At 51.6% G+C, this 24,317-nt stretch overlaps 3 protein-coding genes and 1 long non-coding RNA gene across 16 annotated transcripts; 2 read left to right on the top strand and 2 right to left on the bottom strand.

Annotated features, from left to right (window-relative positions):
• Window positions 1–991: 991 nt before the first annotated feature.
• On the top strand, window positions 992–14,371 carry NEURL4 (neuralized E3 ubiquitin protein ligase 4). 2 transcript variants are annotated; one of them, XM_072641222.1, is made up of 28 exons: window positions 992–1,201; window positions 1,575–2,004; window positions 2,671–2,981; window positions 3,265–3,376; window positions 3,460–3,548; window positions 3,848–3,920; window positions 4,172–4,439; window positions 4,675–4,856; window positions 5,269–5,354; window positions 5,566–5,728; window positions 5,871–6,069; window positions 6,198–6,274; window positions 6,362–6,440; window positions 6,983–7,158; window positions 7,354–7,482; window positions 8,148–8,293; window positions 8,460–8,690; window positions 8,907–9,005; window positions 9,355–9,516; window positions 9,755–9,919; window positions 10,421–10,579; window positions 10,981–11,160; window positions 11,439–11,526; window positions 11,829–11,936; window positions 12,129–12,273; window positions 12,955–13,067; window positions 13,194–13,362; window positions 13,674–14,371. In XM_072641222.1, the coding sequence occupies exons 1-28, from the start codon at window positions 992–994 to the stop codon at window positions 13,876–13,878; spliced, it is 4,554 nt and encodes a 1,517-aa protein (XP_072497323.1). In that variant the 3' UTR covers window positions 13,879–14,371. The 2 variants fall into 2 exon arrangements, with proteins under 2 accessions (XP_072497323.1, XP_072497324.1); XM_072641223.1 differs by lacking the exon at window positions 992–1,201 and having other exon boundaries at window positions 1,821–2,512.
• Window positions 14,180–15,335, bottom strand: LOC140525657 (uncharacterized). Its single transcript, XR_011974085.1, has 2 exons — window positions 15,209–15,335; window positions 14,180–14,845 (listed from the first exon to the last, which is right to left on the bottom strand). It is a non-coding gene; the product is annotated as an uncharacterized lncRNA (long non-coding RNA).
• GPS2 (G protein pathway suppressor 2) lies at window positions 14,843–18,457 on the top strand. 4 transcript variants are annotated; one of them, XM_072641228.1, is made up of 11 exons: window positions 14,843–15,274; window positions 15,786–15,980; window positions 16,381–16,490; window positions 16,588–16,727; window positions 16,922–17,001; window positions 17,110–17,192; window positions 17,547–17,697; window positions 17,805–17,894; window positions 17,981–18,060; window positions 18,140–18,235; window positions 18,316–18,457. In XM_072641228.1, exons 2-11 carry the CDS (start codon window positions 15,887–15,889, stop codon window positions 18,397–18,399), a joined length of 1,008 nt encoding a protein of 335 aa, XP_072497329.1. In that variant the 5' UTR covers window positions 14,843–15,274; window positions 15,786–15,886; the 3' UTR covers window positions 18,400–18,457. The 4 variants fall into 4 exon arrangements, with proteins under 4 accessions (XP_072497329.1, XP_072497331.1, XP_072497332.1 ...); XM_072641230.1 differs by having other exon boundaries at window positions 16,588–16,700; XM_072641231.1 differs by having other exon boundaries at window positions 15,260–15,433; window positions 16,588–16,700.
• A 90-nt stretch (window positions 18,458–18,547) lies between these two features.
• On the bottom strand, window positions 18,548–24,231 carry EIF5A (eukaryotic translation initiation factor 5A). Of its 9 annotated transcripts, XM_072641238.1 has the most exons (7): window positions 22,193–22,276; window positions 21,608–21,683; window positions 21,036–21,221; window positions 19,807–19,911; window positions 19,491–19,622; window positions 19,318–19,390; window positions 18,548–19,203 (listed from the first exon to the last, which is right to left on the bottom strand). In XM_072641238.1, exons 3-6 carry the CDS (start codon window positions 21,198–21,200, stop codon window positions 19,328–19,330), a joined length of 465 nt encoding a protein of 154 aa, XP_072497339.1. In that variant the 5' UTR covers window positions 21,201–21,221; window positions 21,608–21,683; window positions 22,193–22,276; the 3' UTR covers window positions 18,548–19,203; window positions 19,318–19,327. The 9 variants fall into 9 exon arrangements, with proteins under 9 accessions (XP_072497339.1, XP_072497342.1, XP_072497336.1 ...); XM_072641241.1 differs by lacking the exons at window positions 21,608–21,683; window positions 22,193–22,276 and adding an exon at window positions 24,042–24,231; XM_072641235.1 differs by lacking the exons at window positions 21,608–21,683; window positions 22,193–22,276 and adding an exon at window positions 23,375–23,591.
• Between the last annotated feature and the right edge of the window lie 86 nt (window positions 24,232–24,317).

Raw genomic sequence — 24,317 nt, forward strand, 5'->3', positions numbered from 1 at the left:
AGGTCATTTAAGGAAAGGTATCGGCCACACTGCGAGGCAGCAGGTATCTCCAGACAAAGAGGGTATCCCAGATGCGAGTGTCATGGCTGGGGAAGAGCTTCGAGCGAAGCCGTGAAAAAGCCGAGGCTTCCCCTGGGACGGGAAAGAGAAGACACCACAAAACACGGGGGCCTGGGGTCGTAAAGCAACTGGCTACATGTTTAGACTTAGATAGCCACCGCCTTGGGTAGGGAATGGTTATTTCTAGGCCATAACGGGCGGGAAGTTAGGGGGTGGGGTGGGGCGGAGAACGCGTCGTGGGAGCTCTCGGTAAGGTGCTTCCCGGCTGTCGTAAAGTATTGACATACGACGGTTCTGACGGAAAGCAAACGCTTGCCTTTTGCGTTGCTAGGTAACAGCTCAGTGCAGCGGACACGCTGGGGCTCGGAACTAATAACAGTTGCTAGCCGTGGTGTCGTAGGGCTGGGGACTGGGCCACACGAGAAACCACTCTGCTATAAAGCAAACATCACGAAGGAGCCTCCATGTCCTCCTTTTCCCCCGCGTCACCGGCGGTCGGTTTGTTCCACGGCCTCGAAACAACGGTACTGCCTAGGCTCGTGCCCTTCCGCCATAAAGCGACGGTACCAAAGCGAGGGTTGTGAAAGGGGCGTCTTACGCCAATTCGCTGTCGCAAAGCGACTGCCCCACCGTGCCGTAAAGCACCGTCCGCGAGTGTCGTCCTCCGCGTTTCGGTTGCCCCCTGCCCTGCCTCAGGGCCTTTCCTTTGCGATCCGGTTCCGTGTCCTCGCTGCCGCGGCTCAGCTTCACCTCTGGTGGGCGGGGCCAACCTAAGTGTCCGGCAGTGCCGTAAAGCAAACCCACCACCTTCCCTTCTTCCCCTTCGCGTTCCCCATCGGGGTTGCCAGGCTGCCGATAAGCGCAGCTGTCGCGCAGGCCCCGCTGTCAGTCAGCGTCCGAGCGGGCGGCGGCGGCGGCGGCGGCGCTGGGGATGGCGGCGGGGGCGGGAGGGGGGCCGGGGGCCGGGGCTGGCGGCGGCGGCGGGGAGCTGCACCCGCGCACTGGGCGGCTGGTGAGTCTGTCCGGGGGCGGCCGCACGGCGCGGAGGCAGCAGCCGGGCCAGGAGTTCAACCATGGGCTGGTGCTGAGCCGGGAGCCCCTGAGGGACGGGCGAGTCTTCACCGTGAGGATTGACCGCAAGGTGTGGCCCGGGCCGGAGCGCGGGGGAGGCGGGGAGGGGGCGGAGAGGGGCAGGGGGCGTGGGGAGGCTTCGGAGGCTTAGCGGAGCCAGTGCCGTCCGGGCAGTAGCCGAGCAGCCAGGGCGCCAGCCCTGAGGAGCGGACGCTTGAGGAAGGTAGATGGTGGCGGTCTTTGTTCGGGTTCCCGAGGACCCCTCTCCGTCACGGAGGTGTTCAGACGTGTAGGAAGACTCCGGGGATGGGGCAGACCCGGCACGCCAAGGCGCTGGCAGAATGACTGGGAGGTGAAGCAGGGACCTGGCAGAGCCTTCGGTCCACCGGAGCTCGTTTGCCTATGCCCCTCTCCCCACCCAACTCCTGATTCCCCATTTATAGGTGAACTCTTGGAGTGGATCAATTGAAATTGGAGTAACAGCATTGGACCCAGGTGTACTGGACTTCCCAAGTAGCGCCACAGGACTCAAGGGGGGCTCTTGGGTAGTGTCTGGGTGCTCGGTGCTTCGGGATGGGCGTTCAGTTCTGGAAGAGTATGGGCAGGACCTGGACCAGCTGGGTGAGGGGGACCGTGTGGGTGTGGAGCGCACAGCTGCTGGTGAGCTTCGACTCTGGGTCAATGGGCGGGACTGTGGTGTCGCTGCTACTGGCCTTCCCTCTCGAGTCTGGGCTGTGGTGGATCTCTATGGCAAGTGCACTCAGATCACCGTGCTGCCCCCCGAGCCCGGTCTTGGTACCCCTACACCTCCCCCTGCCCCTGCCCTGCCCCCTGGGGACACCTCTGCTGACCAGGGGGCCGCCGGAGATGAAGGTGAGATGCCATGATGAAAGGAAGAGGGTCATAAGTTGGGCAGACAAGATATTTAGGAATGTGTGTATTTATGCAGGGGGAGGGGGAGTAGGAAAATAGCTGGAGGTGCGGAGGTTGGCACAGTTGGTGTGTGGGAGGGATAGCTGGGAATATAGTATGTGTGGAATAGTTGGAAATGTAGCATTTTGGGGGAAATAATTGGGTATTTGTGGAGTACAAGGGGGCCCTGGAGGGACATAGGAAACAACAGAAAGGAAGGAGCTGGGAGTAGTATTGAATAAAGAGGTGTGGGGAGAGAAGGATATGGGTAAAATAAAAAAGTGCATGCAGGGCAATTGAAAGGAATGTTTGGAGGGTGAAGGGCTAGACCTGGGAAAGTGTCATGGTTGAGAGGACCAGGGATAAGGGCTTACTCCCTTCCCACCCCCAACCTGGTCCCTAGCCCTCATGCCGTCCCAAGCCCAGGCCCAGCTGGACAAGTTCCCCAACAACCTTGAGTCGGAGAATGGTGAGGGAGGGGATGAGAGGTGGCTGGGGTGAGGGAGAAGAGAGGGGTGAGTAGGAGGGAGGAGGGTAGTTGAAAGGGAGGGCTTTCAAGAAAGGGGAAACAAACTTCTTAGAAAACTAGGACTTTATTTTTTCCTTTTTCCAATTTCTTGATTCTAGGTTTCTCAGGCATGGAACTATCAGAAGTAGTAAGTAACGCCATCCTCTCTGCTTACAATGGTGGACTCCTGAATGTCAGCCTCGGCTCCCCACCTGCAGGAGAAGGGCCAGGACCTGGTGCTAGTATGAGTGATCTCCCTGCCCCGACTCCCCTCACCTCTAATGATGCCCTGCTTTTTCATGAGAAGTGTGGAACCCTCATTAAGCTTAGCAACAATAACAAGACAGCTGAACGTCGGCGGCCTCTCGATGAGTTCAACAATGGAGTAGTAATGACAAATCGCCCGCTCCGTGACAACGAGATGTTTGAGGTAGGAGCTCTGGGGGCTTGATTCCAGTTTTCCTCTTTAGAAGTCTCAGTGTCTCATGTCTCAGCTTAGTCCCTTAAGCTCTGTATATTTGGGGACCCAAACATTTAATACAACATCCTAGATAGGTGTGGAATGGGAGGTCTTAGAATGGGCCAGAGAGTTTTTTTTCCCTCAGTTTATCCATATGTGCTTGGTAATAGGAGGACCTGGGTTGGGTGTCTGTCTCTCCCGATATTTTTCTATTCTTCATTCCTCTGACTTGCTGACTTCTCTCTACCCTAAGATTCGAATTGACAAGCTAGTAGATAAATGGTCAGGCTCCATAGAAATTGGAGTGACAACTCACAACCCAAACAGCCTGGAATATCCTGCAACTATGACCAATCTGCGCTCAGGTACTAGAGAGCTGGGCCCATAAGGAGAATGGGTAGGGAGATTTTGGAGACCATAACTAAGAGGAGTAGTTTCTGTTCTGTAGGCACCATCATGATGAGTGGCTGTGGGATCCTGACCAATGGCAAGGGGACACGCCGGGAGTACTGTGAGTTCAGCCTGGATGAGCTTCAGGTGAGAGCCAGGGTTGGGGCTGGAAAGCTGGGGGAGAAGAGTGGTTACTCTAAACTTTAATCCTACTAGAAATTTTGGGTTGTTTGCTCTTGTGAATCTGGGGGGAGGGGAAGGCTATGGTAGGGAAGACTTTTTGCTCAGCCAGCCCTTACTATTGTTAAGTCCTTGCCCTTGCCCAATAACATAGTTAGATGAGGAGACCCCAGAATTTTTGCTTCATTTGAGTGTGGGACTCTGGGGATGGAAAAATCTGAGTACTATGAGATTTCTTGTTCCCCCCCCCCCCTCCCCGCCCAAAGGAAGGGGACCACATTGGTCTCACCAGAAAAGCCAGCTCTGCACTACACTTCTTCATCAATGGAATTGACCAGGGTAAGGTATAAAAAAGAAGACTGAGGTAAATCTACTAGGGTGGAGTAATTGGGTGGCGGATAGGACTGAGGTTGATGTGGAGAGATTGTAGAGGATTTGAGTTTAAGGAGAGAGAGTAAAAGATGGAGGTGGGCCCAAGTTTGACTTGTTCTCTGCCTCTTTCCCCTTCCACAATTTTGTGTTAGTATTTTTGGGTCTCTCTCTCCTTATGGCTCTCTCTTTCCTCTCTTTCTTTCTTGGTCCTTGGGTAGGTGTGGCAACTTCAGTGACACCTCCAGTGGTGTATGGTGTGGTGGACTTGTATGGGATGGCAGTGAAGGTGACCATTGTCCACAACCACAACCACAGCGACCGTCTTCGACGAAACAATGCTATCCTTCGGGCCCTGTCGCCTGAGGGTGCCCACCGAAGACCCCCTCCTGGCCTTGCCCACTCTGAACCTGATCGCTTGCTCTTCCACCCCAACTGTGGACAGAAGGCAGCAATCACCCATGAAGGACGAACTGCTCTTCGACCCCAGTATAGCCCCTGGGATAGGAAGGAGCTTGTTTGGGTCAGGATGGGGGGAAGGTTCTTCAGAGCAGAGGGACAGAATGGCACCTAAGGGATAAATGGGGTGTGGGAGTTGTCTGACTAGGGGGAAGTCATCTCTGTAATCAATAGTCAAAGGAGGCTGGAATTTGGGGGTGGCTGGAAGTATGGGTGGGTCTTAGGTAGAAGAATGGGGCTGATTTCTTGTTTATTCCACTCTCAGTGCCACTGATGACTTCAATCATGGTGTGGTATTGAGCAGCCGGGCTCTTCGGGATGGAGAACTGTTCCAGGTTCGAATCGACAAAATGGTGGACAAGTGGGCAGGTTCAATTGAAATTGGGGTCACCACCCACAATCCAGCTTATCTGCAACTGCCTTCTACTATGACCAACTTGCGTTCAGGTGAGAGGGGCTCCTGCTCCAAGGCTGGGGAGAAATGTTTGGAATGGGATGAGTTTGGATAAGGAGGGGTAGAAGGACAAGTTCTGAGAAGGAAGAAGGAGCTGAGGATAAGGAAGTGGGTGTCCTCCAGTACCTTTGATTCCCGCACTTCACTAGGTCTTATCAAAACATATGGAATCTTTAGAGCTTCTGGTTCAACTCCATCACTCCCTAGTTTTGAGAAATAGGCCAGACAGGTGAAACAACTTACTAGTCCACAGTCACATCCTGAGTCAAGGAAAGATCTGGAACTAAAACCCAGGTCTTCAAATTTAAAATCCTAGTCCTGTAATACACCCTCCTTCATTCCTTCTTTCCCATTGACCTTTTAATGACAAATGTACTTCTCCCAACCCTCCCCTTTCTTCACCAGGAACTTGGATGATGACTGGGAATGGGGTGATGCACAATGGGACAACCATCCTAGACGAGTATGGTCACAACCTTGACAGACTCAAGGTCTGGTAGGGAGTGTGGACTTTGTTCACCAAGGGGCATAGCAGGTGGGACTAGAGTATGGAGAAGATTTCCCGATTTCCCACCCTCACCCTACCCCCTGGAGGAAAAGAGGGTGTGTACAGTATGGTTAGTGGTGGGCAGTAGTTAGCATCCTTTCCTTCACTCAGCCTGTTTCAGGGCTTATGGCTGACTTTTTATTCCTTTCCCCAAGGCAGGGGACACAGTGGGTGTAGTACGTCGAGAGGATGGCACCCTCCACTTCTTTGTCAATGGGGTGGCCCAAGGTCCTGCAGCATGGAATGTGCCCCCTGGGGTTTATGCCGTGGTTGATCTTTATGGCCAGGCTGCACAAGCCACAATTGTGGATGATTCTGGTGAGGAAAAAGCATAGGGACAGGCAGGAAGCATTTTGTGGATCTCAAAGGGGAGGTCTGGGAGGCGTTGGAGACTAAGAAACATGAGGACTGTGAAACAAGGATATGGCAGCTGATTCCCTCCCCTCCCCCCAATCCCTAGAGCTGCTGCCACTCCCTGATGACATTTCTGAAGGAAATAACCAGCTGTCACCAAGTTCACCTTCATCTGGGGCAGGAGCCACTGACCTTCGATTTCACCAGCTTCATGGCAGCAACGCTGTCATCACTAATGGGGGTCGCACAGCACTCAGGCACAACTGTAGAAGTGAATTCAATGATGCCATCGTCATCTCCAACCGGTCAGTCCCATAATAAGGGATAAAGGTATCAGCTTCCCTTTCCTTCCTGCCCCCTCTCCCTCTGCCTGGTTCTTGCAGCCCTCATGTCTTCAGAGACCATCTTTGAGTCTCCCCCTTCTCTGTTGCAGGGCCCTTCGAGATGGAGAACTTTTTGAGATTGTTATCCAGAAGATGGTTGATCGTTGGTCAGGGTCTATTGAGGCTGGTAGGTTGGTTAGGGTGCTTGAGGAGAAGGTTGACATTTTAGGATGGTTACCTGAGCCATAAAGGGGATTCTTTTTTCCCACTGCAGGAGTGACTGCTATACGGCCAGAAGACCTAGAGTTCCCTAACACAATGACTGACATTGACTATGACACGTGGATGCTGAGGTGAGGCAATTTATTCATCCATTCACTATTTCTGTCATTTCTTGAATGCCTTCTTGGCAAAGGATTCTACCGGGCATGGGATGGGATAAAGGAGAGAGAAGACAAAGCCCAACTGACTCCCTGGGAAGAAAAACATTTTTAGGAACAGTCCTTTGCTGTGGAGAAGCTTTGTTGAATGTGGCAGAGTTGGCTTTTGTTAATGGGGAATTTCCATAACAGTGGTCTAAACTGTTGCATAAGTGTATGGAATTAGAATACAGCTATTATGAAAAGGGGAGAAGAATGCAATGTAGTGTGTAAACACCATGGCAGGCAGACCTTTCAGATAAAGGATTATGTTGGAATAGGTCTAGAGTTAGGTCATTTCACTAAGATGGTATCTTAGTGAAGGGAATTGGTGGCAAGGTGAAGGGATAGACCTGGGAACACATCCTGGTCTTAATACTTTTATCAAGACCCTGGGGAAATTTTTTGATAACAGGATGGGTTTCCCTGTTTTGGCAGGGTGGTTGACTTCCCCTTCCCCCTACTTCCCTCAATAGTGGCACAGCTATCATGCAGGATGGAAATACCATGAGAAACAACTATGGCTGTGACCTGGATTCTCTAGGCACTGGCTCTCGGATTGGCATGATGCGTACTGCTAAGGGTGACCTGCATTACTTCATCAATGGCCAAGACCAAGGGCCTGCCTGTTCTGGCCTCCCTGCCGGGAAAGGTGACCTCCCTGTTCAGGAGTCCAAGTCTCTGGCCCTCTAGCCTCTAGTTCTCCAAACCAACCTTTTCCCTTTAGGGATGTAAGACATCCCCTCAACCCACACCCCTTTTTGGGGACTCAGATACCTTAGTCCTCATTCCCTTTAGGATTTCAGGCAACTGGTGTTCCAGCCCCTGCCTCTCCCTCTGACCCCAGAGGTGTATGCTGTGGTGGATCTTTACGGCCAGTGTGTCCAGGTCTCCATTACCAGTGCTACAGGCCCTATGGATAACAGCTTGTCAACCAGCAATGCCACTGAGAAATCTTTCCCTCTTCATTCCCCAGGTAAGAACTTCAGGGAAAATAGGATCTGCAGGTGTGAGGACAGTGTTGGAAGCAACATTAGAGAAAAATGATGGACTTGACTTAGGGAATTATTGTATATGGAGATAATAGCTTTGTTTTTACTTATCATAGATAAGAAAAAATTCTCAAGGATAGAGTGGTGGTCACAGTACACATTATGGACACGGCACTTTGAGTGAAGGGGAAGACTTAGGGATTCAGAGAGATAGAGAGAAATGGAAGAGGGATAACCAGTGTTTGCTTTTTCTTTTATGAACAATCGATGTTATAAATCCACGAACTTTCAGACTTGGGGTCGTGTTCATTTCAATTTTTGGTTTGGAGAGCTTTTCCTCTCTCATAGAGGAAAATGTATTGCTATATGTCTTTGCTGCCCCTCCCAGTTTCCTGTTTGAATAAGAAATAGTCTGCTGAGTCTTTTCTCTCTCACTTTCCGTGGGGGCAGGCAGCCTAAATGTGGTGCCACTCTGGCAAAGTGACGACCTCCTAAGACTTTATTTCCAGTGACCATTTCAGGAGTGGGCAATATCTAAGTACTTTTTGGCTAAAGTACTAAAATTTACATCCTGCTCCCAGCTTAGAAAAGTTATACCTCCGTTGTTTCTATACTTCTAACTTCCCTCTATGTGCTCTTCCTTTCCCAGTGGCAGGTGTGGCTCACCGATTCCATAGCAGCTGTGGGAAAAATGTGACATTTGGTGAAGATGGTACTCGGGCCATGAGGGTAGCTGGCTATGCTCACGGCCTAGTCTTCAGCATGAAGGAGCTCAGGACTGATGAGGTCTTTGAGGTAGGATGAAGATGGGATTGGGGGCCTCCAGGGAATAGTACCAGAGGACTCTTAAGGACAGATTTGGAGAAAACTCATGACAATTCATTCTTCTTCATACTTCTGTTTCTTTCTTTCCTACTGATTTTACCTCGTCTCCTGATTACTTCCCTCCTCTCCCTACCAGGTACAAGTGGAAGAGCTGGATGAGAAGTGGGCGGGTTCATTCAAAGTAGGGCTGACAACACTTCTACCAGGGGACTTGGGGCCTGGGGGAGGGACTGGGGCAGGGCCAGGGCTGCCCACCTCACTACCGGAGCTACGGTCCAAGACTACATGGATGGTTTCTGGCTGTGAGGTGAGACGTAACGGACAGCTTCAGCGGATGAACTATGGACGAAATCTGGAGAGGCTGGGGGTGAGCAGGGCCTGGGGGATGGAGAAGGGGTAGATTTGATATAGACCAATGGGAGGGCTAAGAAATAGGGGCAGTGGGGGAAGAGGGGGTTGTTAGGAGAAGTGGTATGAGATTATGGAAGGGGAGGATAGAACTCTGGTAGAGAGGCTAGAGGAGGAGAACACAGAGAATGTATACAGTGTTTTTGAGTTATAAACCCGTTTGAAATCTATGCAGGTGGGAAGCCGTGTGGGAATACGTAGAGGGGCAGATGACACAATGCATATCTTGGTGGATGGTGAGGACATGGGGCCTGCAGCCACTGGCATTGCCAAGGTACTGCTGTTGAATTTTCTCATTTCCCCATCCTTTATTCCCAGGCCCACATCTTTTACTTTTACTCCTTTTCTACCATTTTGGTTTCTTGCCTTTCAGCCCTCCTTAAGACCCTTTCTCTGACGTGTTTGCATACATACATATTCTCCCAGTCATCTTTAGGCTTTGCTGTTTTTACTTTTTTCCCTTCCCTGTGTCTTCTGTTGAGACCCTTGATATCCCATCTCTCCCTTAGCCTTGTCCCTCAGCGTTTCTCCCCTGGTGAGCGTAGGGTTTGTATGAAGAAGAGCAGTATGGGGAGAGGAGGTATGCTGTAATACCCTCCTCCCTCACCCATGTGTGCCCCCAGAATGTGTGGGTGGTGCTGGACCTGTACGGGCGGGTGAAGGTCATCTCCATTGTCAGCTCCTCAATGTTAGAGGAGATCGAAGGCACCAAGCCACCCTCCCTCAGCTCAGACACTGGCAGTGAGGGTGAAGAAGATGAGGATGATGAAGAGCCAGGCACCATGGTAAGAGCTGAGGTTTGGGGCAAGAAAGGATGATCAAGTGTCGAACCCTCTCAACTATATCTGCATGTCTTGAATATTGGGAGTTTGGGGGTGGGGAGAGTAGATATCTTAGTATCTCATGTGAGCAAAAGCTGTATACCTCAGCTTTCGTTGATTGTCAGTACAGGGGAGTATAACCTGTGAGAATGGAAAAGGATTAGTTGGAGCCCTAGCTAACACCCACATGTTCTTCTCACAGGGTGAGAATGAAGCTGTGGTTACCCCTGCAGCCCTTGAGTTCCTGGAGAATCATGGGAAGAATATCCTCTTGTCCAATGGGAACCTGACAGCCACACGGGTGGCCAGCTACAACCAGGGCATAGTTGTAATAAACCGGCCCTTGGTTCCTCAGCAGCTGGTCCAGGTGGGCTGAAGCCTCATACCTCCCTGAGCAGGAAGGGAGGTCCTTGCTCTGAAGGACTCATTCCTTATCTCCTTCTGACCCCAGTTGCTCCCTTTCATAAGAAAGAGAAACAAAAGGCCTACTTCCTTGTGTTTCCTTTCTGTTTTAATGGAAAGTAGAAAGAAGTTACAACTTGGCAGTCTCTCGTGGAAAAGATGAAGTAGAATGTTGGTTTCCCTCTATGGTTAGAAGAGGGCATCTTTTGCTTCACAGCCACAGGAATAAAGTCAGCGCTCTTGACTCAGAACTTCCTTTCTTACTGACACCCTTGCTAGTGAGCCTTAACTTTTTTCACCTAGAGAGGAAATCATCCAAAATTATGTCAGAAACCAAAGTTAAAGCACTCTTCTTCATATCCGCAGGGGATGTGATATGTCTTGTTCTTCCCTCCCCTGTCCCACCCAGTGAGACTACTTCCTGTGGGTCAGTGGCTGCTAGGAGGTAATCTCCCGCTTCCCCCAGGTGCGGCTGGACTTCCTGAACCGGCAGTGGACTTCATCCCTGGCCCTTGGAGTCATTGCCTGCCCCCCTGAGCGGCTCAACTTCCCAGCTTCAGCTTGTGCCCTCAAACGGGCCGCCTGGCTACTTCGGGGCCAGGGTGTCTTCCATAATGGCCTCAAGGTGGGCAGGACATGTAAAGAAGGGGAACAGTCCTGTAGGCAAGGCAGATCCAGTGATTGGAGATAATTGGGATATCAGGAAAGGAAAAGGCCCTGAAAAATGGAATGGTATAGGAATTTGGGGAGTCATTGGAACAAATGGGGTAAAATACAAAGGTAATGTGAACCTAAAGAAGAGGTAATAGATAGACCCAGAGAATGGGCCCTGAGTGGGGAAAAGGTAAGAACAATTGTTGGGGGAGGGGATTGTAAGAAGGGAAGCCTGGGAATAAAAGGGTAAAAGTGTATAAAGAAGTGTATGTTTGTGGGGTGACCAGATGAGAATATTGGAGACTGGGTATTGATATTGGAGGGGTGGGGGTTTTTGAGAAGTGGCTCATTTCTCATGCTTCTGTCCCCCAGATCTGCGAGAAGTATGGGCCAAACCTGGACACGTGCCCAGAAGGCACGGTGCTGGGGCTGAGGTTGGACGGGTCTGGGGGGCTGCACCTCTATGTCAATGGTGTGGACCAGGGTGTGGCTGTGGCTGAGGTGCCCCAGCCTTGCCATGCCCTAGTGGACCTCTATGGCCAGTGTGAGCAGGTCAGCAGGGGGTGGTTGGTCAGGAACAGTGCTGGAAGGGGGGAGGAATCTAGGAAGTTAGAGGAGCATGGTGGTGGTGGTGATTTAAAAAGTTAGAATTGGGGGTGTAGTGAAGTTTTTATGGGGTCGATGGGACAAACTGGGGAGTTTAAAGGGAAAAGGAATTGAGGCTGAAGGGTTGGATGGGAGGGGAAGGGATGTACAGTGGGATTGAGAAAATCCTTTGTGGTAGGGGAGAGCAGCAGACCAAAGGTTAACCAACCCTTCTTCTTCTCCAGGTGACAATTATGAGCCTTGAGACAGGAGCAGCCAATGGGGAGGGAGCTGGAATCCAGGGGGACATGGAGAAGGCTGATGTGGTAGATGGTGAGGCTCAGGGAGAGCCTGTACTATACAATCCTGCTGGAGAGTACTTTGTTACTCTTAATTCTACTTCTGTTTTTGGACACCTGTCGTTGCCTTAATATGAAACTCTTTGCTTCTTCCCCAGAGAATCATTTCTTCCTGACTCCTCCCTTCCCCCCACCTCCCAAACGCAGTCACTTAAGAAGTTGAATGAGGCAGATGTCCCCAAAATATGCCCTGCTCCCATCTTCCCCCCAGTCCCCATTTTACTGTTTTCTTCTCTCCCCACACCTTCCCTACTCTGATTTGGCCCTACCTTTCAGGCATCAAAGAGAGTGTATGTTGGGCCCCACCTCCAGATGCCAGTCCTTTAAAGAGTTGTGAATACCATGCCCTCTGCTCTCGGTTCCAGGAGTTGCTGCTACTGCCAGGTGAGACTTGATCATTTTATCAACTCTCTTTTCTTGGGACACTAGAGTTGCTTTCCTCAAACCCCCAAATAGTTTGGGGAGAGGGGGAGGAGGGAATGAGCTCATTTCTGAAGGCTGACACAGATGAGATATAGAAATAAGGATTCTTTAGGAAATATAGCCCCTGAATTCAACCTTTCTCTTCTTTGCCAGAGGATTACTTTGTCCCACCCCCCAAGCGAAGCCTGTGCTACTGTGAGTCCTGTCGGAAACTTCGGGGCGATGAGGCACATCGTCGTCGGGGGGAGCCGCCACAAGAGTATGCCTTGCCCTTTGGCTGGTGCCGCTTTAACCTCAGGCATGTGGCTTAAGGTGGGAGGGGTGGAAGCCTGGGGCAGCCTAGGACTCGATGCCCAGGGAGGGCAGAAAGAGTTTTCTTTTATCCTTCATTTTTAGGTCTAGAAAATGTCACTTCAATAGGATATACAATTTCCTATTCAAGGAAGTGGCATAAATTTACGAGGTGTGCTTTTTTTTTTTGCGGCCCTCTCCCTAGTCCCCCTTTGCCTTCCTAATACCATTCTTTCCCACACCATTGGAAAAAAAAAGGGTCAATGGAGAAATTTTTTCTTTTTAAAAAACAAAAGGTCGGCATAGGGAAGCGCAGGACAAAGCTACAAGTTGAACATCTAAAAGAAAAAACAAGCTGTACTTACGTGCAGCTATTATTAGAAATGTGCAGCTTCTTGTACAATTCTCTTTTTGTTCTATTATATATGTGCAGATACCTATTTTATTTGATGTGTAGGTTCAGAAATTGTTTTTTAGCGTATGATAACAATTAGAAGTGACCTGGCCTGGGAGGTGGAAGACCTGGCTTTGAATTCTCTATAGATCTATACTCCTAGGATCCTGTTTCTTACCAGGCAGTTTTCAGCAAGACAGTTGGACAGAACAAGTCCAACTTTTCCTCTTTGAAAAGAACGGGCTTTGAGGGGTGATCAAGGTCAGCACAGACATACACATTTCTTTCCTGCAGAGTGAATCCACGATTGGAGACAGCAGCACTATCCAAGAAGTGGCATATGGCCTATCATGGGAGTAGTGTTGGGGCCGTTCGGAGGGTGCTAGACCGAGGAGAGCTGGGGGCAGGTAAGAAAGGATAAACAAAGTTGTATGATGATGCTGAGGGGAATGATTGGGGGAAATCAGGTCTTCTTCCATAAGGAGGAGGTATAGAGGGTGGAGAGACCCCTAACCATTACCCTTTCCTTTCAGGCAGTGCTTCAATCCTCAGCTGTAGGCCTTTAAAGGCAGAGCCAGGGTGTGGGTATGGAGAATCTGGTGAAAACTGTGTCCCTCCTCGTGAGGAGCAGCCCCCTCCTGTGCTGCTTTCCCCCTCCCTTCGGCATGCTGCTGGGATTGATGCCCTTGCTTCCAAAGTGCAGTGAGTGAAGGAGACTGGGGGGTGGGGGTGGGAACTGAAGTCGGGGTAACTAAGGAGTGGGGGACATTGCTGAAACCTAGAGTGGGGTCCCTAAGCCTGCTTTTTTTTAATGTCTTGTTTCCATTAGATTTTGGTTCCAATCTCCCTCTTCTCACTTTTCCCTTGCCTGTTGGTTTCCCCATGCCCTTCCTTCTTTCCCTCTATTCCGCAATTTTTCCACTATGTATTTGCACATTTCTACCCTTTGCTTCCTATGTTTTTTTTTTTTCTCATACTGTCCCAACAGGCCCTTCCTTCTTTCTTGTCTTTAGATTCCGGGATCCCAAATCTCAAAGGCCATACCAGGCCCAGGTGGCATTCCAGGTGTGTGTACGTCCTGGATCCTACACACCTGGCCCACCCTCTACAGCTCTTGGGGGCCCTCCTGACCCCCACTTTAGCCCTGCTGAGCTTGAGTGGGTGACCAAGGAAAAGGGTGCCACATTACTCTATGCCTTGCTGGTACGAGTGGAGTGAGAGGATGTGGGCCTATATTGCCAAGCACAATGACAGGGAAGGTTTATGGACTTTGGAAGCACCAACTTTTTATACATTCCCCCAACTGTTCCCAGGGAAGAGAGTGGACATGATGGGAGTTTCCCAGATTTCCAGGGGGCGTTGCATTTTTGTTTGGAGGAGTTCCCAGTTTGGGGGGGTAGTAGCTCTCCTGGGTTGGGGATTGCCCACAGATTTGGGGAAATTGTAATGGTCCAGAACACTTCTCTGTCTTGACCCCACTACTTCCCTCCCCTCTCCTCATGCACTGATTTGGGGAAACTCCCATCACTTAATTTATTTGCGTTGTTTCTGGTTAATGTGAATCCCCAGAGGGAGTTGCCTCCCTCCCCTCTCCGTTGAAACTTTTTCCATTGGGAAGGAATAGCCGGGGGAGAAGGGGCCACCCCTTGTACAGCTGTTACATACTCTGATTTCTTAAAGAACTGAAATAAACGTCCTGTCTCAGATACAACTTTGTCCCAGTCTCCACTTGCACTTATCTAGGGAAATCCTAGTCCAGGAGAGTTCCAAGGAGCGTCCCGCCTGAGCCTGGGCAAGTCACTTCCTGACTGCAAAGTGGGGATAAGGCCATGTGCTTCACGAGGCTGTAGTGAAGCTCCGTGAGCAGATGCCGGGGGTCAGGAAGGGGCGCTGTCCTCCGCGTCTTCTCTCTCAATGCTGTGTACGTCCTGGAGAGTCTTAGGAGGAGAGAACTGATGGGCCCCAACGCCCGTGCCGTCTGCCTCGGTCCCGAGGCTGCCACAGAACCTTCCGCTGCCCTTGTGCCTCAGGGTCGGCATTGCCGCTCACTTGGATCACTCTCTGCAGTTCAGCGTTTCCCCGAGCGTGCGTCCCGTGGCCTCCCAGGGCACGGCCTGGGAAAGCCCGGGCGGCGTTAGTGAGCATTAAAGGACGCTGAGGGATCCCGGTGCGCAAGCCCCGTCACCTGTAAAACACGGAACGGCTCGTCTGGGTCTCGGCCCCGGCCCCCGCCTTCCAGCAGCAGCCGGGCCTGGCCTTGGGGTTAGGCTTTCAGGGGGAAGGAGCCCTCCCAGCGCTGGGAGGAGACGCGGGAGGGTCACACGGTAGAAGATCGGCGCACCCCCCAAAACATCCCACTCCAGCGCCCGCTACGTTTACTCCACGCCTCCACGGTTTGTCTGGGCGCCGGCCAGGCGAGCCCGGAGCAGCCCGCGCAGCCGCCGTAGCTTCCCTTTTCCCCAGCCTCTTCCGCCCTTCCGTCCCCTCCCCCACTCAGGCAGTGTGCTAAGCTTCGCCATCGCTCATCGGTGGCCCCGGAAGTACTTACTCACGAGTCAGGAAATGACGAAGTCCGTGAGGCCTGTAGGAGGGCTGAAGTGAGAAGGAAGAGGAGGTAGGTAGGGAGGGGCTGGGGGCCTGGAGGTTTAGTCCGAGACTTTCGGACCCTGGTCGCGCCTGCGCAGAGCGGGGTCACCGCTGGTAGCTGCTGGACAAGTGGGGAGGGTGGGGAACCCAGTGTGGCACTCGACCCCAACCCCGCTGGCTGGAGCAGGTGATGGGCTCGAGGGGGTGGCGGGGCGCCTGACGGGAGAAGCACGTGACCTGCCCCATACGCCCCAGCGGTGTCGCCTCCGGAGTCCTGATGCTGTCTCCGGCCCCGCCCTCCAGCCCCGCCCGCCCTCGGAGCCCAGCGGACGGAGTCCGGGGCCAGGGCGGGGTGGGGGTCTGCCCTCCGTCCCAAGCACGGGGAGCTCAGCCTCCTTCTACCCCCACCCCCCCAGCCTTGCCTGGCTGCCGGGTCGCGGTGGAGCCTTCGGGGTGGTGGGGAGGGCTCTCAGGTTCCCCTTTCGCTGGTAGGATCCCCGCTTCCCCTCTGTGATCATGCTTATCCCCCAACCAACCAGATTTCCGCTGGGTGACCAGATTCATTTCTGGGACTGGACTGTCAGTGATCAAGTCTCAGGATCCGTACCCCAGTTTGTGTGACAGCACCCTGCGGGTCACCATGCCGGCCCTTCTGGAACGCCCCAAGCTCTCCAATGCCATGGCTAGGGCACTGCATCGACACATAATGATGGAGCGGGAGAGGAAGAGACAGGGTGAGTGAGGGTGCTAGCCAGCCCAGAGCTCCGAGGGAGCAGCAGCACGTGGCAATCCCGGACGAGGCCTTGCATGTTAGAGGTCTGAACTCCAGAGGGAGGGGAGGAGCAAGCGTCCGTCTAGCTCCTGTAAAGCTGCCTTGCGAGAAAGGTGCAGTTGTTTCCATTTCACAGTTACGGAAAACTCAGGCAAACAGGTTAAGTGACTTATCCAGGGTCACACAGCTCAGACGTGCCCGAGGCCAGATTTGAAAAACTACTGTCAGTTCTCATAGTTGTGGGGTCTTGAATTGAGGCGTCACTTTCCCTGCGTAGGCCTGTTTTCTGTGTTAAATATGAGGGGTTGATGTCTGAGATTCCCTTCTAGCTTTAAGGTTTTAACCCCATGCCCCTCCCCCAGAGGAAGAGGAGGTAGACAAGATGATGGAACAGAAAATGAAGGAGGAACAGGAGAGGAGGAAGAAAAAGGAAATGGAAGAAAGGATGTCACTGGAAGAGACCAAAGAACAGGTAAGCAATTTTTACACACACACTAATCTCTTTACTCACCCTGCTCCCCTTTCTGCTCTGGCCGACCTCCTTTTCACTGTCTCCATGATCCTCCTAGATCCTTAAACTGCAAGAGAAGCTCCTGGCCCTACAAGAGGAGAAGCACCAGCTCTTCCTGCAGCTCAAGAAAGTTTTACATGAGGAGGAGAAAAGGCGTCGTAAGGAGCAAAGGTGGGGACATGGAGGGCCTAGACTAAGGTATGGCTTTGTGAAATGGGAATGTGGTATCAGGAAGAGAATGAACCCAGGTTCATATCCTATGCCACCTATATAAATCTTAGGGAATCTCATTCTAATTTTTTAAATTTAATATCTTTGGAACTTTTTCTTCATCTGTAAAACTTACAAGGTTGCCTACAGCTTTGTCATCTTTGATCTTATTTGCCCTTCAGTGACTTGACAACACTTACATCTGCAGCATACCAACAAAGTCTGGCTGTACACACAGGGACACATCTTCTTAGTATGCAGGGTGAGGTGGACAAGGGGAAAGGGTGGGTATAGGTGGGGCAAGGATCATGGAGGTGGTTTGAGACCTCCTTAGAGCCTGCAGCCATCTGAACCCTACACCTCATCACAGGCAGTCCTGGAGGACACAGCAGACCAGGAACCCTTATGTCTGCTGATAGAGCCAAGCAGATGTTTGGACCCCAAGTGCTCACGGTAAGCAGACAGGGATCCCTGGCATTTTAATTACCAGTGGCATTTAATGTGCTGTGATGAAGGTAAAAATGTCAATGTAATCTCCCCTAATTATAAATTGTATTATGGAGTTATGTGATTTTAGAGGTAGATAAGGTGATGAACACATCTTACACTTCCTGCGTGACCCTTGAAAGTCACTTAGCTTCTCTGAACTTGTCTCATTTTTAAAACACATTATGTATGTAAATTGCTTTGCAACTTCTATATATGATTTCCAGCTATCAAATCAGACAACTTATCCTGACAGTGTGTTGTAAGCTTGTACCTAATATTTGAACACTTTCCAATCTTAACTCTCCACATCTTCTCCAGACCCGTCATTTTGTGGGGTCAACAGCTTTTCCAGGAACCTCAGAACATGGGCAATTCCAGGGTAGCCCAGGAGGGGCCTATGGGGCAGCCCAGCCACCACCTCACTATGGACCTACTCAGCCAGGCTATAGTCCCAGCCAACAGCTCAGAGGTGAGGGCAAACACCTAGAAACAGGGGTGGGGTGGGACAGGCAGTGAAGATTTTGGAGAATTTGGCTTGTGGATGGTCTTTATCCATGTCTGACTTCCTCCCCTCAGCCCCTTCAGCTTTTCCTGCTGTTCAGTACCTGTCCCAACCTCAGCCCCAGTCCTATGCAGTACATGGCCACTACCAGCCCACACAAACAGGTAATGTCACTTGTAGGTCCTTCTGTGCTGTTCCCTGACTTGTGTTTCTTCTTCCTGTACTCACCAATTGATCCCTCTTGTCCTAGGGTTCCTGCAACCTGGCAATGCCCTGTCCCTTCAAAAGCAGCTGGAACATGCTAACCAGCAATCTGGCTTCTCTGATTCGGTGAGACCCTACTTTTGGGGTAGTTTTATAGGAAAGTTTTGAGTAATCCTGAAGTGCTGATTATTGTCATGTGTTACAGTCTTCTCTGCGACCCATGCACCCCCAGGCTCTGCACCCAACCCCTGGGCTTTTAGCCACACCGCAGATTCCTGTACAGATGCAACCATCAGGAAAGGTGAGGATTCAAGTGGGATTCATCAGACTTTTTGAAAATGATATCGACACTAACAACTTTCTATTTTGCTTCCCTAACAGTCAAGCTTTGCAGCCACCAGTCAACCAGGCCCCCGTCTCCCTTTCATTCAGCACAGCCAGAACCAACGCTTTTATCACAAGTGACTTTATTCAGTCCTGCCTCCCAGTCCTCCCAAGTAATAAAATTAAACTGTCATCAAGAGCCTGTTTCCTGCTGTCTGAATTGCCCTCAGTCTCAGCCCACTGGTGTCTAAAAAACCTTAAAGAGAATAAGTATATGAAACCTGGGCAGTCATATTAAACTTGTAGTTTTATTCAGGTTTGATTTTTAACAAATGTGTCAGGGAGAAAACCGCAAGGAGGGGTAGGGCCCATGGGTGCTAGGGGCCCTCCTGGATGCCTGAGGAGGGGAATAAAGCCCCTCCCCACTCCTGTCCCTTCTCCCACCGAAGAGATTTGGGGAAAGACACAGGCAGATGTGGGGGGGGGGGGGTCTGGTCCCCTGTTGGAGGAGGGAGTGGTGCTAGGTGAGGTATAGGGAACCAGGGGGCCAGACAGGATAGGTAGGGAGAGGGGGGCAGGATTTTTGCCAGAATCCAGAATCCACAGCTTTCTGCTTCCAGATTGAATAATAAAAAAGAAAAAAACTAAATCTCAAGGAGCCCCCATCCCCTCTCCCCCACCAGGGCTGTAGTGTGAGGTGGGGGAGAGAAGGGGGCAGTTTTACCAAGGCCCTGCCCCCATCTTGTCCAAGGGGTTGGGGGAGATAGGGCTGGACTAAAGAGGTGGGGTTGGGGGGAGCTCCCCGGAGAGAAAAAAAAACCAAAATAAAACATCAAAGAAATAGAGGCGTCCAGCCAGGGTGGGGCCAAAGCCTGACCAGGCTGGGGAGGAGAGGGAAGGCCTCTTCAGGCGACGATCGCTGCTGCTGCTGCAGCCACCACCACCCTGAATATGGAAAGAAAAGATTAGGACAACCAATACATAGCCTGCAACATAGAGTATGACAGTGAAGGACGTGGGGGGAGGCCAACAGGCAAAGAAAATAAGAGTTCTACCTACCGGGGGCCAGTTACTTTGCCATGGCCTTGATTGCAACAGCTGCTTCCTCTGTCATGGCTGACAGCACCGTTATCTGTAGGAAAAGGGATCACCTGGGTGTAAAACTCACCGTGACATTACAGCCATTGGAAATGGAAAACAAGGACAAATGGGACAGGGCGATTAGAACTTACCAGGATCTCTTCTCCACAATCATACTTCTGCTCAATCTCCTTGCCAAGGTCACCCTCAGGTAAACGAAGATCCTCCCTTACCTCCCCACTGTCCTGGAGCAGTGACAGGTAGCCATCCTGAATCCCAATCAGCTAGAAACACAGAATAAGGGATGGGCAGTCAAGACAATTCTTATTCTACTTTCCAACACGAACCCCACCCCTTATTTTGTCTGACTCCTTCCACATCTCTTTACTTTAAAATCTAGTACTTTTGTTTCTCATATTGAAGCTTCCCCAAAACCTAGGTGCTCTGGTTTGACCCCTTTCCAAATACCTGGAAATCATTTCTCTTGATATTGGGCACATCCATGTTGTGGGTTGAAGGGCAGATATCTTCATATTTCTTCCCAGTAAAGATATCGATACCAACCAGATGAACCTGGATATGTATATATATACACATATATATGTGTGCGTATCATGTTAAGAGGGAAGTTGGCAATTTCTGACACGGGGAGGAAGATAGCTACACATTCTCTCCCTCCTCCCCTAAATGACTCAGGCAATTCATGGTAGAGATTTAATGGTCCCGAGAAGAGAAAAGAGGGGCAGAGAGATAGGCATATAGAGACAAAAATAGGTGGCACTGAGGTTAACCATAGAGTTACTAATCAGGGAAGGAGATTAAGAACCAAAATCTTGTGTATGTTTAAGGAACACAAAGAATCCAAAATCAAAGAATAAGACCTGGATACTTGGGAAAGAATGTGTTTCTAGGAGACTGGGAAATGAGATGGGAAGGGGAAGAGTTTGGGACAGATACAGATAGTCCCCAACCTCCAAGGGCAGGAGGTAAAAAGCTGAAGAACTTAGAAAAGAGGTTATGTCTGAGGCTGTTGAAGGAATAGGAAGGAAAGCAGAAACCTGGGGATATGGCAGGACTGATAAATGAGAAACTACAGGACTTAGGTGAGAAGAATGACACTGGGGAAAGTCTATACTAAACAGGTTCAGTCATCAAAGAGTTAGCTTTTCAGAAACAACAGTAGGATGAAGACATGAGTAAGCAAGGACAAAACCCCTGGAATTTCAGCATATATTGGACGCAGTATTCCTTTAGCTCTTTCTGACCCGCAATGAAACATATACCAGGCGGAAAGCTGCATCTAGTACTGAGAAAAATCTGAACCACTTAAGTGGGTAGAAACAAAAGAATCTAAAAAAGGACTGAGGGGTAGGGAAAACAGAACATAAGAGGAAGCCAGGAACTCTGGGTAAGGAAGAAAAGAGGCTACCAAATGAAGCCCAATGGTGGAAAGGGATTTTCAGAAGAATTCAGAGGGTTAAAGTGACAGGAAGAAAACTGGGAAGGTCGAGGTGGAGGAGTAGAAATGCAGAATACTGAAGTAATGGTTGGTTAAGAAGCCAGAAAGGCAAGGTTGAAGGCATCAGAGATCTGATAATCTGGTACAGAAAGCAGGTTTGGGGGAAACTAAGAGTCAAAAGGAGGCAGGCTATAAGCAAGCTAAGAAGCAAAAGACAAAACAAGGAAGAGCTTCTGACCTTGGCGTGGCCATGCTTTCCAGTCTTGGAGGTGGACATCTCAACTATCTTACAGGGCCGGCCTTTGAGCACCACAAAGCCATTCTTGCGCAAGGCAGAGCACTGCATGGGAAAGGTAGCTGATGCCCCTGCATCCCCCGTCTCGAAGTCCAGGTCATCTGCCATTTTGAGAGACTTCTATTCCAACTGAGAGGGGGAGGAGAGAAAAAGGGTGTTATTAATAGTTCTTTAAGGTTCCCTGTGACTATTCCCCCAATGATATCCTAATTCCTGGATCTTACTAGAGGCCCAGGAACTGGGAGGGCAGAGGAGACAGGGCAACAGATAACTGGGTATCTAAACTGTGGATGCTGGGAGATTTAGAATAATATTGATAGAGTCCCAGAAGGGAAGAATCCATTTTTTCTTTTCCCCCATTTGTCACCCTCCCCCCCCCAAAAGGGAGCCAAGGCTATAATTAGTTAAAGAGCTCTGAGCAACTGGGTGGAGTTGGGCTAATGCTAGGGAACTGGGTGGAGACTCAGAGCTCAGGGCTCCACCCACAGTTGTCACACACACACCCCTACACCTACCAGTGGTACAGGAATCCACAAGGCACCTTAGCCAGGGAGATTCCCAGCCACCCAAACCTAAGCTACCAGCTTTTGTCTGGGAAAGGGGAGAAAGGAAAAGGGTCCACTCAGCCTCTGACAAACAACCAGTCACAGCTCCCTCAGGAAACCCAAATACCAGGCCTCCCCCAGGGGCCCTCCCACTTTTCCCAGCATGCACCTGTACTGTAATAGGCCTCAGGCCCAGGCGGCACATGGGGTAAGTTTGGGGTTACAAATCCAACCAAAAGGCTAGCCTAGTGGTTGTAAGTTAAGGGTTTCCACTGCATATATTTAACAAGATAACAGGGAGACAAAAATCCTAATTTAGCAAAGGATGGAGACAGAAGAAAAACTGACCATCTGGAAACCATGTCATGGTTTGAGAGCTCAATAAAGGTTACAAAGTACTACCCAAAATTACTAAGCAAAGATGATTTTCTGCCCCACTCCTTTTTACATATTGCACACAGATTAAGTTTGCCAAGGTCTGAGGGAGTAAAGTCACCCCCTCCCCATTCTTTTCTTCTATCACTGAAATACCCCCTTATGCCTCCTTTCCCCTACCTTCTCCAATTTCTGGGATAGTTCTATTTAAATCCATTTCCCTCACTCCAAAAGAGAAAGAGGGTAGGTAACACAACAGGATGACAGACCTAAGTGGCAGAGTTAACATATGCTAACAGAAGTCTTCTCCAATCTACTTTAAATACTAGCGTTGATACAGAAACCAACCCCGATGGCCAATTAGGCCCCTTAATTTTGTCTCATGTACCTCCCTCTTTAAATGTTCCCTCCTCTTCTTTGCTTATCCTCTGGACCCTCAATCAGGATTTTGGGGGATGGGAAAATGGCCTGCCTTCTCCCTTGCCCTCCCTTTGGTACCTCCCTACCCAGGGCCCCTCACCCCTCTGGTGGAGGCCTCAAACCCACGATGTGGCAGAGTTCTCGACACCTCCATGGGATCCCCCTCTGCCTTGGATTTCCTGCCCCCTCCCTCAAGACCTAACCTAGGCCATGTGGCCTTACAGTCCCCCCCTCCCACTCAGAGCCACCTTCTCCAGCAGAGGGAAACCGAGGGATTTCCCCCAACGCCCCCCCAAATCCAACTTCCTGTACCCCAGAAGCCCCTCCCCCAAGTCTCTTGAGCTCTCCTAAGCCTTCTTTCCCCGCGTGTCCCACCACAGCCCTCACGTGCCCAACCCCCGACCCTGAGAGCAATCCTTCCCCCATCTCACATGTCCTCGTGGGGCGACCCCAAATCCCTCCCCAAGTCCCAATCCCAACCCCAACGGTCCCGCGTGGCTCATTCTCTCCTCCTCCCCCCTCCGACTCACCCACGTGGTCTCATTCCCTCCCCATCCCGCGAGATGAAACCAATCTCCGGGTCCCCTCGTGGTCTTGGGCTCCAGGTTCTCCAGCGTGGCGGCCCCGCGCTCGCCGTTCAACCTTCCCCCAACACCCCCCCCTTCACCCTGCGTCGCGCCAACGTCACCCGCCCGGACCTTAACCGCCGCACCACGCGCCAGACCCGCAGGGCGAGCGCGCGCTCCCGCCCTTTCCTTCGCGCTCTTACCCCAACCCTCCCTTCCCAGCTCGGGCCCCGCGAGGCGACCGCCTGCCCTTCCCCTCCCCCGCCTGTCCGCCGGCCCCTCCGTTCCACTCCATTCCATTCCCCTCCTCTCAGCCTCCCTGACTGGGGCATTTGCGCACGCGCACACTACCCGCCCTCACCTCGTGCGAACGTACCGACTGGACCCCCGTCCGCCCGCCGCAAGCTCAACCGCTACCGCCAAGCCTACTGCCGCCGCCGCCGCCGCCGCCGCCGCCGCTGCCGCCGCCGCCGCCGCCGCCGCTACCGCTGCCGCTGCTGCTGCACACGGGTCCTAGTGCGCAGGCGCTGGCTCCCCACTGACCAACCAAGCAGCCGTCTGACAGCCGCGCAGGCGCTCTCCCTTTCTTCTCCCCCCACCCCCTCCGCGCTCCACCCCCGCACTACGCAGGCGCACCGACTCACTCCCCTCTCCTCCCCCCTCCCACCCACCCATCTATCGATTAATGCGCTTGCGCATTCTGTTCTGTGAAGTTCCCCAGTACTCCCAACCCTCGAACAACGCGCAGGCGCATCTCACCCCCGCCCCCATCCCTCATTTTCCCCTAAACCCTCTCGCCAAATCAGGTAGCCTCTGCGGCTGCGCAATGAACCTCCCTTCTCGGCACACCCTCCGAAGGCAAGTCCGCGCCTTCAGAGCGCATGCGTATTAGTCCGCCCACTCCTTCCTCTGCCGACGTCGCCAGTAAGCTTGTGCGTTGGAAAGACCTCGCCACTCCAGCTCCCGTAGCCTCCAGAGGACGCCCCACCCAAGCTTCACCACTGCAGTTATTGCGCATGTGCTTAAGTCAACCCGCAGTGTACCTCCTCCTCCCGCCCCCGCCGAAACCGAGTAGCGCCGGTGTCAGACTTGCGTACGAAGTCGCTTTCCAGTCTCTTGTCTACCTGAGGCCTTAGTGCGCGTGTGCGCGACGACATCTCTCTCTTCCCAGCTTCCCTGCTCCAGCTTGGTCACCCCCGACCTACCATAGAGTTACAATCGGAGGCTAGAGGGAAACTGCCTCCAGCCACCATCTTGTTTCCAAGACCCTCGAGCAGTTTCTATGGCAACTGTGAAGGCCGTTCCACTCTGAATAGCGC

This window comes from Notamacropus eugenii, chromosome 2 (genome assembly GCF_028372415.1).
Source record: "Notamacropus eugenii isolate mMacEug1 chromosome 2, mMacEug1.pri_v2, whole genome shotgun sequence".
NCBI lineage: Eukaryota > Metazoa > Chordata > Mammalia > Diprotodontia > Macropodidae > Notamacropus > Notamacropus eugenii.